Here is a 16,648-nt window from a genome sequence, read left to right as displayed (position 1 = left end):
CAGAGCCAGTCCCCTACGAATACCACTGAGGGAAAAACTTCCGGCGCCAGTGCATGTGGTGAGCACATACACCTACAATGGAATGGACATGAGCAAGCACTCAAAGAAGAACCAGGAGATTGGCTTTTTCTCATTTCTTTCAGGACATCCCAAACAAGTGTCCTGTTTCAGCAACTAGGGGTTTGCTCTCCAAATATTTCAGATAAGATTTGTTACAACTGGATTAACTCTGAAAGAGGATTCAAGCACAAAATAAATAATTCACCCAAATATTTAGATACACTACTCTCATTCTATATGCATATCTCCTAATCATATTAATGGAAGTTTTTTGCAGTGACAAAAGTAGAATATTGCTGCCAACAGACTGCTGATTCGTGGAAAAAGGTGTTATGGATCTCTTTTTTTTCTCTCATTCTAAAGGCACCTCCAGTAGTAGCATAGCGCCATCTTAGACCATGTAGGGATACTGGTTCAATACTGTCTCAAAAGAATACGGCCTACGGAATTACCAGTACCATCCTACTACCTGCAACATCCGTTTTCCTTGTCATACAAATATAAACTAGGTCCATCTCTGCTTAAACTTGTAAGATCTGCCATTGCACAGGAAGTAGATGTGTGGCTGCACTATCTTCTGCTAGATTAACTCCACTGGAATGCGCTACACTTTTAGTTTGTCATGCTATGGCCAGGTCTAAAGAAGCATCTTCTAACAGGTTTGAAAACGGTTTCTCCTCATGTGTTAAAAATGGTTTAATTTGATCAACATGAACCAGGCAAAACTATTTGCTAGAATAGGTCCCTAAACTAATATCACAGTTTACTGATGGCCAAAATATTTGGTTTCTTGTTAACAAAAATAGCTCTGAACATAATTCAAACATTTACTAGAGCTTAAAATAAATTTTTAGAGTAATACGAGTGTAAAATACTATTTACAACCACTAATAAAACAGCCATTTTCACAGCTGAATGTATTAATTATTGTATTCTCTGTCAGCATCACAAGGACTTGACTCATGCAACTCAATAATACAACATTCTTTGAAGTGATCAAATGGCTGCAATGCTGACTAATCTAAGGTAGTCTTTTGAAGCTTGAAACTACAGAGAAAAAATAATTTTACAAAGATTAGAAGAACAAACCCTATCAAAATGCAAGGTTACTTAATTATAAACTCGTATTGATATAGCTCTGTGAAATAATACAAAATATATACAGTCTCCCAAAATTTTGAAAACTAGCAAAAGATTTCAGTTTCTTTAATTTTCTAGTAGAGTCATTTGTTCATTTTATTAACACCAGATGCAATAACACAATGCTAAAAATAAACATGCATTAGTTATACAACCAATTTATATTTTTCAAAAAATTCTGTTCATTATAATTAGAGAATGCACATATTACCTCCTTTCCACATTTAGTGCATTACTGTTTTAAACAGGTAAAGGGATAGGGAGGAGGAATTGAACTCAATGCTATTCAGCACCAGTAAAAAGTCAACAGACCTTTAACATTCCTGTATATCAAAAACATTTTATCTGCATCACTAAACATGTAAAGTTTATAATTTTGTTCCATTTCAAGATACCTTGATTTATATTTACAATACTTTGTAATCAATAAAACATTTTAAGAATATTTAAAAATTATCTAAATTCATAAAAGTATTGCAGAAATTTATTACATTTACTTATTTTACGTACATACAAGGAAGTCCATGTAAAAGGTTCATTTGAAGAACTGAACTGAGAGAGTAAGAGCAATTTTATTTAATTTGCAACACCCCAATTATTAGAAGGCAGCTGTTGTTTATTTAAACATTCAAAAATCCCTAATTGCTGCTTACTTCTGAACACTAAAGTTCCAGTAATATAAGTGAATATGTAAACCAACATGTTTTTGAGATCATCAGTAGAAAATATATTTCCACAGGCATAACATGTTTAATAATGACGATGATTTTGTAGAAAATTATTAGGATGTAGTGATATCTGAACAGACGACTCAGTTCGCTCATTAAAATAATGGTCTTTACCAGCATTTCAGATATAGCTGTTTTCAATGTATGATAATTTAGCAGCTAATTGTTTTTCCAGTTAGACTTTCTACAATGCTAAAATATAACAATCAGATGCATAATACTTTATTAGAATTTTTAAATTCAAATTTATTTTGGCATCCAAAGCCTCTATTAAAATGTAGCCATATAGCATTGACTTTTGTAGTCTAAGAACCAATAATAAACCAACCAAATGTACATACTGTAATTTAATCTCCACTCAATTAGGTACCCAAAAATTAAGAAAAAGTAATAGAAAAGTAAAAAGAATCAAATAAAAAATATTGCACAGCCACATTACCTAGAAAGTAAAGTCGATGTTAAAAAAGCTCTAAACATGGATGATATAAATTATCTTCCATACAAAAGTATAAATATCTCTTAAAATACAGCTGCAGCTATACTTCAATACCACACATTATTTGATTCATCTGTTAATGAGGTAATAGTCAAGTCTCTTAAAATGCTTTTCTTCTACTGGAAATATTTTAGGGCAGCAACCAGAAAGAACTTTTCTAAAAATATTTCTGAATCAAGAACAGCAATGTGTGCAGCTCTCCCTATGAGAGAATCGGCTGTATTGGGCAATGCATTGATGACATTATAACGGACCAAATTACATTCCTTGTTTTGAAGAACTGGTAGAAGCAGGTTCTGGATCATTTCTGCATAAATCGGTCCTGTAAAAAAACAAAAAAAAACAAACCCACTTGTATTACGTGTCACCCAGAATGAGCTACAATTATGTGTCCCTGAATATGAAAATATGAACACATTCTAGAAAACAGAGACCTATTTTATATTGTCTCCCTACTAAGAGAACATTTGAAATCTAATTTCCATAGACTTTAAAAAAAAAAATCTTATAATCCATACATTTTACTGTTCGCATTTCATAGTGAAATTGTGTTTACCAGTACTAATTTACGACGACTCCAGAATATTTTGTCTATTTACTTTTCAGACAAATAATGCTGTAGTACAGATGTGCCATAATATCTCATCATGAACTATAATCAGAAATGATCCTTCGTAAGTGGGGGGAAGAAAAACCCTTTCTTTTCACTGCTAGTATGGAATTGGGCCTCTGCTAAATAAAATCTGCCCTTTTTTTTTTTTTTTTTTAAATTACAGACACCATTCTGCTCCCAAAGTCAATGGCAAGGCTTCTGACTGACTTCAATGGGGATATGGTCAAGGCTCTACAATATTACTGTTTAAGTTTAAAAAAAAAAAAAAGGTGTGAGAAATCTTACATGGAAAATTCAATTATTTGAAAATAACGGTTTATTTATCTTGACATTTGTTATAAAGCTATCCATGTTCTAAACACACAGAAACTTCACATTTATTACCTGACTGTTTATCTTTCAAAGCTGTTTTGCACATCTCTATGCGGGCAGAATGATAAGGAACATAACGATCCTGCAGGGATCCGACTAGCACTATATTTTTGAAGTAATGAAGACCTGCAGAAAGGAAAAGAAATGGTAAATATAAACAATATGCATCATTTGAAAATTTCTGCAAGACAAACATAATAAAAATTTTCAGATAGAAACCGGAGACTGATTTATTATTAGATATTGTAAAAAAAGAAAGAAGATTAATTTCATTCATTAAAGTTAAAAAAATAATATCCGATCAAGTTACATTTCAACTCTTCCAAGAACCCTGAACTTTTTCAAACAGCCAGAAATTATAGTCCAAAACCCAAACACCTTTCAAAAATACTGAAATAAGGGACTTCTTGAAAGAAAGCAACCAAAGTGAAAGTTGACTTTTGAAAGACAAGGCTTTTCCCACCCATGCAATAGGTTGACTGTTGAGTTTGGCCAATGTACATGGGCAGAGGTGAATTGCTGGCACATGATGGCATATATCACATTGGTAGATTGTGCCAGCAATGCCCCTCTGCCATGTACATTGGCCAAACCCGACAGTCTCTACGCAAAAGAATAAATGGACACAAATCAGACGTCAAGAATTATAATGTTAAAAAACCAGTCGGAGAACACTTCAACCGTTGCCGATCGCCTCTCCAGTGCCCCCAACACCAATCGTTGTATCTCTGCCGCGGTGCTGGGGAGCAATGCCGCAAGGATGGGGAATGTTGCGTGAGCCCCAGTGCCAGCTTCCCTCAAGACGACCACGTCTTGATGGGGCGTTGGCAGCACCGGCAAAGACATGCTGTCTTTAGCATCCTGGAAGGCCTCCGGCATGGATGGAACCTTCAGGTGCCAGGGACCTCTGCCACTACCCTGGATGGCTGGTGGATCCCTAGGAGGGCTCAACAGCCTAGCTGGTGATGCAAGTGCCTGACTGAGCTCCACAAGGATTCCATCTCAGTGCACGCCTGCCTGACATACACATTCAGCAATATTTACCTGATATCCACTTCACAATGCTTAAAGGTGGCCAACCTCAACTATTAACATCTCAGACACCACCTAAACTGATTCTTAGCCATTGACTTAATGCATAACACAAACAAATGGAGTGGGGAAAAGTACATGGAAGGATAAAATGGGGATAGCTAGCAGGTTAGTGAAAGATTTGAATTAAAATCTTTAGATACAAGTCATAGGTTTTTATTATGTCAATAACCTCCGTGACAAACTAACTGCCTAATCAGTGATCTTGGAACAAATATTACAACAGAAGCTTAACATCTGAAAAAAATATATGTAGGTTATCAAACAGTTCTAGAAATGAAAAGACATAACCCCTGCTTTTGGTCCTTCATGACTGTATAATGCATTCAATCTTACTCTCACTGAAACCACTGACATCAGTGGTGCAAGATCAGGCCCAAATACAGGTTGGCTAGTTTGTTCATTAATTAGAAAGAAAGATCCTCGATGATCTACCTACCACAGTACAAACACAGTCTGATTTATTTCTGAAGTAATACTTAGTATAGACAAATAACGGACTGTAGAGCTGACAGAATGGTAGAACATGCAATTATTTATCTAAAAAATATTTTCTATTTTTTTCTTTTTATTGACATCCTGTACAAACTTGTCTACAAGATGAACAACATGAACAAAACTTACCTGCTTTTTTACTAAGTTTGTACAAGAAAGTTTGCCGTGGGTCTGAATGATCTCGACATGTCAATTGTAATAAAGAACCCGACTTTTTCCACTTCTGCATAAACCAGAGACCTGTATGGTTACATACAGTGGATGTAAGTATATTTCAGCAGTAAAATAAGAATCACTAAACGGCAATTAAATGTGTAAAGTCAATGTCCATACATTACATTTCCCACTCTTTATTTTACATTTATGTTAGTATTATCAAACCCACAACCATTCTATAGTTCTCTCAGCCATCACTGTTTCCTATCTGATATGTATTTAATAAATAATGAATACTGTCCTTAGTTAAAACAAAGTTAATATTCTTGGTGCTAGGGGAAAAAGTTCTTTCACCAAAATATCAAGGTATGTCTTTAAATATTAACCACAAGGTAACATACAGCCATACCCTCAACATTTTAAAATAATGTTTCAGATGTTTTGATGCTGAAATATATAACCTGACTAAAATATAAAAGAGACTCAAGTGTCACCAAAACAAATAACTTTTAGAATCACAGAGGTCAAGATTCATGGAAGTAGGCAGAAAAGAAAGGGAAGGCATTCTCTGGACTGGGAAGAGGAATGGAAAAGAGGTCTCATTATTATACCCTCCTGGATGTTGTGCAGCACCTCTTTTTCCCAGTTGATGGGTAAAGCCATCCGTCTAAATATGACTTTTCAGAAATTCTTACAAGCCCTTGTTATCTCTATAAAGCAGAAGAAAACAAACTACCAGGTATTCTCAAGTGGTCACAAATAAATATATAGCTAGTACCCAAAGTTTTAATGCTAGTCATGCTCAGTCCTAAAATGCTATATCGCATGTAATTATTTGAGTTTTCTGGAATATTAACTTAAAATTTATAATCCATTAAACATATGAAAAGCAATGAGGGTTATTGTAAAAAAATGGTATCGTGAAATGTGATCAATCACAAGCGATACAACTCTTCAGAAAGTATAAAAGTTTTCTGTATGATACCTAGAAAGGTCTAACCTTATTACTAAGATGACTAAAGCCAACTAGACTCACTGCTGACTATGAAAATACTCAAATATCCAAATCTCACATCATCTGGAATACTAAAAGCAAATAATAGGTTGTTCATGCTTAGTGTGTAATTTTTTGGGATCACTTACGGCAAAACTTTCCCCCCCACCACGGTAAAGCATACATTGAGGGCTACATATTGTACATGCCAAGTTTCAAAAGCCCACTCAATTTCACTGATATCCTCACAACTCCAGCAAATTATATTTGGGCAAATAATGCACGACAATTTTCACCTTTTTTCTATTCAGAAAATGTACGCATATAGATTATACATGTTCCTTAATTGTTTATTTGGTCTGTAGATTGTTAAGAACACAAGAATGGCTGTACTGGGTCAGAGCAATTGAACACCTATCCCAGTATCCTGTCTTCCAACAGTGCCAATGCCAAACAGCTCAAAGGGAATGAACAGAACAGAGAAATTATCAAGTGATCCATCCCATCGTCCAGTCCCAGCATCTGGTGGTCAAAGGCTTAGGGACACGCAGAGCAAGGGGGTTGCATCCCTGATCCTCTTGGATAATAGCCATTGATGGACTCATATCACAGGAACTTATCTAATTCTTTTTTTAACCCAGTTATACTTTTGGCCTTCACAATATCCTAGGGCAACTAGTTCCACAAATTGACTGTGTGTTGCGTGAAGAACTACTTCCTTTTGTTTGTTTTACACCTACTGCCTATTGATTTCATGGGGTGACCCCTGGTCTTTGTGTTATGTAAATAACACTTCCTTATTCACTTTCTCTACACCATTCATAAGTTTCAAGATTTCAGTCATATTCCCCCCTATTCATCTCTCTTCTAAAATGAACAGTCTCAGTCTTTTTAATTTCCCCTCATATGGAAGCTGCTCCATACCCTTAATCATTTTTGTTGCCCTTCTCTGTGCCTTTTCCATTTCTAATTTATCTTTTTTGAGGGGGTGACCAAAACTGCATGCAGTATTCAAGGTGTGGGAACACCATTGTTCACTAGCAGTTTGTTGAGCACATTTGATATTCAATATTTGAACTGTCTGGGTTAGTTTTTATGGACACAAAGATCACAGGTTGTTTTTGTTCATTGACTGTATGCATATAACTGTTTATTACATTTGTTTTCTTTGAAGATTTGTTTAATTATATCTTAGCTAGGTATTTACCAATAAACTAATCTTAGAAGGTTATACCTTGAAAAATATTTTAACATAAAAACTGGTTCAAACAGACTGATGTGCTCTTATAATGGTTGTCTTTTTTCCCATTAAGGTTTTACACTTGCCTCTTTCTCCATTTGTTCCTAAAAGCAGAGTGTGAGAATGTGCCTGATTTTCCTAATTCAAAGAATGCACAAAGCTGTAGGCCCTAGAAGAGCCTTTTATTAACATTTCAAAAGCAAGAGATGCCTACTCATTTTCTCCTGAACAAATGTATCCTGAATTCATACCATTGAAAACAACATTGAAGCTTTTACCTGTATTAACAAGAGCACTGCTGTTGTAGAGGGTACCAAGATGTGGTCCAGAGAGAGACAGGAAGGTGTGAAGTTTGTTGAGGTAATATTTAAACCGAGGTCTTGTGAGCACTGAACGGATTATTAAATTGCCCAGCGAATGTCCAATAAAACTATTTGAAAAGAAAAACAGCATAAAATGAAACCTTGGGGAAATTCTTTTTATTTTATTTTTCCTTAAAGTGAAATTTGATGCCTTTATAAACGATTTAAGGAGTAAAGAAAGAAAGAAATGGAATATTTCCAATCTCCCTCCCCCCCCCGCCACTCCCCGTGACTTCAAAATGTTAAGTAATAAAACAAAACAAAAACAAACTACTATAAAGTTCAATATTTTCCAAAACGCCCAACTAGCTTAGGGAGAAGTTTTTCGTGATCTCCTCAGAATTGTTAAACACATAAAAAAACCTATTTCAGTTAACACATCAACCAATTTTTTTCAAGTTTATTGTTTCTGAACCAGGTACACACCAACTACTGAGAAAATATTATAAATGTGATGTGAATGACTGAATAAGACATCATTTTGGTATTTAATGACTGTGGAGGTTAGTGGGATGGATGCTTATCAGTTGCCAAGACAACCTGTATGTTACAGATTCTACAAGTATTCCTGGGGGGAAGAAAATGTCACTCTGGATAGATACTTTATTTTTGGTGGAAGCAACATCTCAGGTGCGTTTGCTTGGGGAATGGACTAAAGAGCTGAATATTTAGCTTTATGGTTCAGTTGTCCCTCCAGAGCGGTGAGCAAGTCGAGCTAGCTGCAAAAGTAAGAAAGCTACAGCTGACAGGAGTATATCAAATTTGTTACTGCCACTAGTAAAGAGGAGTGGGGCTATTCTTCACCTATCTGAAACTTGGGCACACCTAGCAGGACAAGTATATCCCTGTCCTAAGCTCTATCATACCATACATACACCATGTACATGCCTCTCCTCTTATACTCAGAGCAATTATTTTGAAAGGATTTTTCCATTAAACATGCTGCAAGGTAAGCTTGGCTCAAATGACCCAAATAGCTTATTATAGTGGTGCAACAGAATGGGGATGAGAACACCCACTGAGATGAATGGAAAAGTTCACAATACAACCTGAAACAATAGCACTGAGATGTAACCTCTACTCAGTGTTCTCACTGAGCTGAGAACATCCCATTGAGATGAATGGACCACTTCACACCTTTCTGAGCCTTGTATATGGGTGTGTAGAAAAGCCATCTCCTTCCGTTATCTCTCTATCCTTCTTTTTTAAAGGCCAACGCTTCTAAGTGCTCTAAAATTTGCAATGCCTTGTGAGCAGAGGTGAAAGTAAGCCGTACGGCGTGCCGGTAAGAAAGTGGCCAAAGCATTCAGTACAAATGGGTAAAATAGGCTAGGTTTAACTGTAGTAATAACAAAAAATCTGATTTATGTCTTGAATTAAATATATTTTACATTCTCTAGACACAAAATGCTCCTTTTCAGTTTTTACTTCTTGTCAGGTGGAAGATGTTCACATGATTTCGAACATTAGCTTTTGAGTGCCATCATGGTAACCACTTGCTTCTTATTGGTCAAGTCTGTCATGTCAGGCGCGTAATTTACAGTAGAAAGCACCCACTTTGTCCCCTCCGTTGTCCCCTCCGTTGGAGCAATGTAATTAAATGTAGTCGATTACAGAATCACACACTGCATACTTCAGCCTTCGATAAGAGGGAACGACTCACTGGAGTGGAGATGTTGCTGGAAGGGGCCCAGTGTTGTGAAATCCCTGAAGGCAGAATGGATTGCAGCAAACATCTCTCTCTGCAACCTAACTGACCACCCCTAAGCATAGTTGGAGAGGGAATCAGAGTTGACCTCGGAGATTAGGGGAGCTGAAAGGTGGCAGGCGGGGGGGGGGAGGGAGAGGAGTCTAAGGAGTGCAATGCGAGCAGGACTCAGGAGTGTGCTTGTGCAGAAAGCTCCTTGCTTCCCTTGGGCTGGTTCTCCTGTGTGCCGCCTGCCCTCCAGCGTGCAGATCCATACACGCGGGCCCTTTGGGGACGAGGCAGCTTGGGGAGCGAGTGTTGTGTGCATGCTGCAGGATGAAGGGGTGGCTTTGTGCTCTGTGCCCAGAGCGCTGTACTCTGCTTCCAGCCCTTGGGTTCATTCATTATTCAGCCAGCTGCGGGAGGGAGAGCTCACCTGGCTTCAATCGGGGAGAACCAGAGCCAGGGACCCTCCTTCCTTCTCCTGTGCCCAGGCTGTTTGCAGGAGTCTCTGCAGCAGTCCCTGTTGCTGGAAGCTATGGGGTGCCAGAGGAAGGATCCAGCAGCTGCGGGGGGGGGGGGGAAGAGGAGGAAGCAAGGCATGGGGCATGGCAGCGTGCGAGTTGGGTTCCAAAGCAGCTGGCACCCCGCATGAAACTTCTTCATCTCACGCCTCTTTCCCAATGGTGGGAGCTTGCTGCTGTTTGCTGGTCTGTGACACCTCCCCAGCCCTCTTCCCGTCTTACACACTAACAGGTATGTTTAAACATAAAAGTGAGGAAATGGGGGATTGTCAGTTAAAAAGAACAGCAACAAATGAAGAAGCTGAAAGTCATCCACAAAATATATAGCCAATGAGGGGAATAGCTACCAGTGCTGAAGCTTTCCTCACTCGAGGGTGTGTGTGTGTTTTTTCACACTCCTAAGCAAGGAAAGTTTCAGTGCTGTAAGTGGCAATGTAGACAGCGCTGGTAGCTATTCCCCTCATGGAGGTGGTTTTATTACAGCGCTGGGAGAGTTCTCTCCCAGCACTGGAGCCATGACTATACAGCCAGTGTTAAAGCTTAAAGTTACTAGCAATACTCTAGAATAAAACTAGTAGACAGCTACTGTATCAAAGTCATGCAAAGGGATCCATGAAGTTAAATGTGGAGGTGGGAAGGGAGGTTGCGATACGACTGTACCGGTAAGAAATTTAAGTTACTTTCACCCCTCCTTGTGAGATTGCTAAGTAAGGTTATAGTACAGTGACCCTCATTTGGGTCATTTGAGCCATGGGTTTTAGAGATATAAACCCTGAAAAAAATAGCATTTTTTCAAAAAGTTTCTAGGGGTGTGTGTGTGGCTTTTCCCCTCAGAACACAACATTGCAGCCCCCTCCTGGATAGGGTTTTTTGGGAGGAAGGAATAAACTGTCTGTACATCATTTTATGATAAGTACTTTGCTCTAAAGAGCACCAAAACTAATATTAACAGTACCGCTAGTCTAACCTCTATCACATATGCACAGTTCTCATCAGCTGGACAGAGAAAAGACAAACCATATATCCCAGATTAAGCCACACTGTAACTGAAATGATAATATGAGACAATTTACTGTATGCAACAGTACAATTTACTGTATGCACCTCTCTCTTTATTTCGAAGTGTGAAAAAACGGCCCTTATTTCAATCTAGGGCTGCTTCTCTACACTAATTAATAGCAACAAGTTACAGTGGCTGTAGACTGAGATCAAACGAGTTGTTTCACCTTAAATCCATTAATGACTGGTTATCTGAAGTACATCTAGAACGTGTATTGTAATTGGATAAAAATCATATTAAAATGTCAGCTATACTTTTTTCAAGCTAAAGTCATTTGAAAACTATTTTAAACAAAACCAAAGATATTTAAGATTGGTAATTGCTACTGATTTATCATCATAATACCAATATTGCAATGCAATGACCAAAAAAAAAAAAAAAAAGAATAAAAAAGGAAAGGCTGACTATTTTGTGGTTCTCAGACTCTGTTCCATGAAACATTAGCTCTTCTTTCTTCCCACCCTGGGCTTCGCTCCTGTCAGCTAAGATGGGAAAAAATTAGGGGTGTTCTAGTCTTAATTGGTTATTATGCTGAGAAGAAGAGAGGATTGCAGATTATATTACTATATCTCTAAATGCTCTGTAGAGATGTATTAATTTATATAATATGTATAAATTATAATCTATATTTAGCAAGGTCATGCCAGTTTGTATAATTGCTTTAGCGGATGTCTTCACTAGGAATTTAGGTCGAATTTATAGAAGTATCTCATGTTGCTTGCTAAAAGCTGTTTCTGTTATAACGTGTTTTACTTTATGAAGCGGCTTACTGTGAACACAGCAGAATAGTCAGCAGCCAATTGTGTCAAAGAAGAGGGGTGGTAAGCAAGCCTTGGACTGGTTGTTCAAGAAAATCTGTATTTTACTCGCCCCTGGGGAAGTGAGGAGACGGGGAAGTTGCTACTTTCTGATCTTGGGGCAGATTAATGTGGTGTTTCCAAAGACACATAGTGCGGAGGTTTGGAACTGACAGTGCAGGTGCCTTGACTGCTGAAGGAAAAGAAACGTGTGGGTGCCATTGTGTGGATTCTCAGCAATTCCTGGATTATGAGGGTGCAGAATTTTGCGGGACAGCAAGGAGTACACCATGACGTGGGAATTGCTTACTATAGGTTGATTTGGCTTAATATGCAAATTGAGGGTTGTGATATGTGCAACTGCCTAAAGGACTCGTCACTCCTTCTACCAACCAGTCTTTTCCTGTTCAAAACGTAAGAAAATCCAGTGGCAAAAGACTTTGTTAACACAGCATTAAGATTATTTGGTAGCATGTCAGCTCTTTCCAGAACACAGAGTAGAACAAAACAAATTTCTGAAAACCAAGCAATGCCTGGCTAAGGATGCCCATGTAACCTTAACTCTGCCCTCTGTCAGCAATGCCCCAATATGCCCTGTTAATGCACATACCTTTGCTCTGCCAATCCAAGAGTTGCTGAAATATACATGCTCTTCACCTCCTTTTAAAAGGAGGATTAGAATTAACAGTACTGAAGGTCAGTGGGGGGAGAGGGGGAAAAGATTGCCCACGTCACCTTTCTTCTACCTTCATTGAGCAATGCCCCAAAATGCACATACTCACACTAGTCCTTGGTGCTATAAGGTTCAGCTGGCTCCAGATCTTGGCGTACACTCACACACTTAGTCAATTCCCCAGAAATAAGAGCACACATTACAATTTAAGAACCACCTCACAGCCTTTTACAAGTCCCTTACACTTACTGACAGGATTGTCATCCTACACTTTCTCTTAACCATTATTAAAGCATTAGAATGTTTTCATTTTCCACTTTAATGCTGACAACATCCTTTGTAATAAAAGCCCTGTGTCCTGATAACCTACATATTTCTGCATTTAAATGATGCATACTGGATCCTGAAGGTACACATGCAGCTCATTCCTTTTCTCGCAAAACATGAGAGGGTGCAAAACACAGATCTCATATCATAATCACAGTTCTGTCACACGCTTCAAAGTAATCTGCATGTGTCCTCATATCACAAACACATCTTTACCAAGCAAGCCCAATTACGGCTTCCACCATATTGACTGCACCTGGAGTGTATGCAAAAAATTCCCATTGGCTACTGTCAGCTCCAGGGGACCAGAGGGAAGATGACATGGGCAGCTCCTCCTTTTCTGTTTAGATCCTTTAGTAGTGTTACATGGAATCCTCTGGGTGAGAGCAAATGGGTTGTAAAAGAGCTTGTACATTTCAACAACTATGCAGTTGGCAGAGTAAAAGTATGGGCATTAACAGGGCATACTGGGGCTTTGCTGAGAGAGGACAGAGTTGAGGGTGCATGGGCAATCTGAACTGTGCATTTCCTGGTTTTCAAAAGTTTTGCGTGATCTGCAAGGGGATGACATAACACCAAGCAACCTTAATTCTGCATTAACAGTTTTTTGCCACCGAATTCATAGTTATAATAAGTGCCTACAGATTCCAACCAAGATCATGGCCCACTGTGTGGGGTACTGATCTTAACAGTCACAGAAATGTAGAGTTGGAAGGGACCTTGAGAAATCATAAAGTCCAGCCCCCCACACTACTGCAAGACCAAGTAAACCTAGACCACACCTGACAGCTATTTGTCCAACCTGTTTTTTAAAACTTCCTATGATGGGAATTCCAGAGCTTAACTATCCTTATAGTAGAAGATTTTCCTAATATCCAGGGGTGTGCACAAAGAGAGGAAAGCAGAGGTCTGGGTTTCCCCAATAATCGGTAGGGGCACGGAATGCCTCTAGCTCCGGGGCCAGGGCAGCTCCAAAAGCAACAACATTTAAATTCCTGCGCATACCCCTGCTAATATCTAACCTAAATCTCGCCTGCTGCAGATTAAGTCCGTTACTTCCTATCTTTCCTTGAGTGGACATGGAGAATGGTTGCTCACCATTTTCTTTATAATAGCCCTTAATTTATTTGAAAACTTATTAGGTCCTCCCTCAGTCCTCTCTTCTCACAACTAAACATGCCCAGTTTTTTTAACCTTTCCTCAAAGGTCAGGTTCTAAACCTTTTATCATTTTTGTTGCTGTCCTATGGAATCTCTCCAATTTGTCCACATCTTTTCTGAAGCGTGGAGCCCAGAATTGAACATAGACTCCAGCTGAGGCCTCACCAGTGCCAAGTAGAGGGGGAGAACTGCCTCCTCTATATTACATATGACACTCCCTTAACGCATCCCAGAATGATACTGGCCATTTTTGCCGCTACATCACTTCGTTAACCCAAATCAATTTCTGATCCACTATAATCCTCAGGTTTTTTTCAACAGTACTAACACCTAGCCAGTTATTACCCATTTTGTAGTTGAGCATATGATTTTTCCTTTCTAAATGAAGTATTTGCACTTGCCTTTATTGAATTTCATCTTGTTGAATTCAGACCAATTCTCCAATTTGTGAAGGCCATTTTTTATTCTAATCATGTCCTTCAAAGTTCTTGCAACCCCTCCAAGCTTAGCGTTATCTGCAAATTTTAGAAGCATACTCTCCACTCCATTATCCAAGTGATTAATAATAATACTGACTAGTACCAGACAGAGGACTGATCCCTGCAGAACCCCACTAGATACATCCTCCCAGTTTGACAGCAAGCCACTAGTAACTACTCTTTGGTATGGTCTTTCAAAGAGATGTGCATCCACCTTACAGTAATTTCATTTGGACCACATTTCCCTAATTTGCTCATGAGAATGTCATGGGGGACTGTGTCAAAGGCTCTACTAAAAACAAGACATACCACATTGACTGCTTCCCCCACACCCACTAGCCTATTATCATTGCCAAAGAAGGAAATTAGGTTGGTTTGGCATGATTTGTTCTTGAAAAATCCATTCTGGCTATTCCTTATAACCCTATTATCCTCCAGGTGCTTACAAATGGATTGTTTCATAATTTGTTCCAGTATCTTTCCAGGAATTCGAATTAGGCTATGTGATAAATGAAGGGGCAGGGGAAGCTCCCTTTTATGGACACCCAGCCAGCCAGTTAGCTATAAAATCCCTGTTCTCTACTTGCTTTACCTGTAAAGGATAAAAAAAAAAAAAAAAAAAAAGCCCATAGGTAAAAAGAAGGGAGTAGGCACCTGACCAAAAAAGCCAATGGCAAGGCTAGAACTTTTTAAAATTGAAACAAGACTACCCTCTTTTGTCTTTTGTTCTCTGGAGAGTGGAGACACAGAGTAGCAATTTGCAAGCAGCTTTAAAACAAGGTATAAAGAAGCATTAATTCAGATCTCAAACCTACTTACCTGAAACCCCAGCTATGTAAGTAAATCAGGGAATGTCTAGAAAGACATGATAAGGGTTATTTCTTTTATTTCTTACGGGCTTGTGGACTCCTTTGTGCTAACCCCAGGTGCTTTTGTTTTTTTTGTAACCTTTAAGCTGAACCTCAAGAGAGCTATCTTGATGATTAATTTTTGTAATTGTTTTTTTAAAGATTTAGCAAAAAGCCTAAGTTTCAAAATGTATTGTGTGTGTGTGTGTGTGTGTGTGTGTGTGTGTGTGTGTGCAGGGGGAGGGGGAGGTTAGTAAAATTTACCTTTTTTAAGAACAGGATTGGATTTTTGTGTCCCTAAGAAGTTTGTGCATATGTTGTTTAACTAGCTGGTGGCAACAGCTGATTTCCTTTGTTTTTTTTCTCTCAGCTCTTCCTGAGATGGGGGTGAAAGGGCTTGAGGGTACCCCACAGGAAGGAATTCCCAAGTGTGGATATTTCTAGGGCTCCGTCTACTACAAAAATGGGTCATATTTAAAAATTTTACTAATGTATTTTAAACATTGATGTAGACAGAAAACAAAACACCTTAAAGATGTTAAACCCTGTCAAAACCAGTGTTTAAACATTTTAATTATAACGTGTTTGCTAACATTTTAAAAACACAACCTATTTTTCCAGTCTAGACAGGACTTAATAAGCACTGGCTTCTGGGAAACCAGCCGAAATTCTTCAACCTCAGCAGAGTCTCCGAAAAACATTAAGTTACAGAATTCAAAGGGGGAAAAAAGGGATATTATGGAATCCAGGCCTTCCCTGAGTCCTTTGCCAAACTTACTGCCTCAGTCATGCATTATTCTTAATATATTAATGGAACTGGAGCTGCATTTTTCCATTAATTCACTATTCTGTTTTGCAAATCTTTCTAAGCAGTCCACTGTAGATATGCAGCTTTTCAAAATAGACTGACTGTGTGTTGCCTTGCTCTGTTTGTCTGTATTTAGAGAAAAAAGCATGTGCATTAGTTGATTACTAAAATGTATTCATTCTATATGCTTTTGTTCCCCTATGAGTACTGTTAATAGGATATATAACCTTCCATTCTATTGATCACCATTCAAACTCCATCCCAGATTAGTAATAAATTTTGCTGCCAAGCTAATTTTTTGTCAATTTGTGTGTGAAAGAAATCAAATGTCAACCCAATCATAGAGGACATATGTCTATATAATAAAAAAACCACAACTGGCACCCTTGAAAGCAGTCTCAGGAGATAAGCCAAGAATTAAATGAACACGGAAAATAAGATAGCCTTCCACACTTCTGGTAGATTACATCAGTTTGACAAGCTATACTGGTATTATAGTGTGGTGTACTAACTGGTAGTATAGTGTGGCAGTACTAA

At 38.3% G+C, this 16,648-nt stretch overlaps 1 protein-coding gene across 4 annotated transcripts in view; it reads right to left on the bottom strand.

Moving 5' to 3' along the window:
• Window positions 1-1,232: 1,232 nt before the first annotated feature.
• The window catches only part of FAM135A (family with sequence similarity 135 member A), a 145,088-nt gene continuing 129,672 nt past the window's right edge, over window positions 1,233-16,648 (bottom strand). For 3 of the 4 annotated variants that reach the window (XM_077812675.1, XM_077812676.1, XM_077812679.1), the window contains 4 exons: window positions 7,665-7,816; window positions 5,126-5,236; window positions 3,422-3,535; window positions 1,233-2,746 (listed from right to left, as the gene is read on the bottom strand). In XM_077812675.1, coding sequence (XP_077668801.1) covers window positions 2,541-2,746; window positions 3,422-3,535; window positions 5,126-5,236; window positions 7,665-7,816 — 583 coding nt within the window. In that variant the 3' untranslated portion in view covers window positions 1,233-2,540. Of the gene's footprint in view, window positions 2,747-3,421; window positions 3,536-5,125; window positions 5,237-7,664; window positions 7,817-16,648 lie in introns of those variants that run through there. The other variant, XR_013345575.1, reaches the window with a different exon arrangement.

Source organism: Eretmochelys imbricata, chromosome 3, assembly GCF_965152235.1.
Source record: "Eretmochelys imbricata isolate rEreImb1 chromosome 3, rEreImb1.hap1, whole genome shotgun sequence".
NCBI lineage: Eukaryota > Metazoa > Chordata > Testudines > Cheloniidae > Eretmochelys > Eretmochelys imbricata.
Note: the sequence above shows the minus strand (reverse complement) of the source record. Positions and strands in the feature narration are given on the sequence as shown.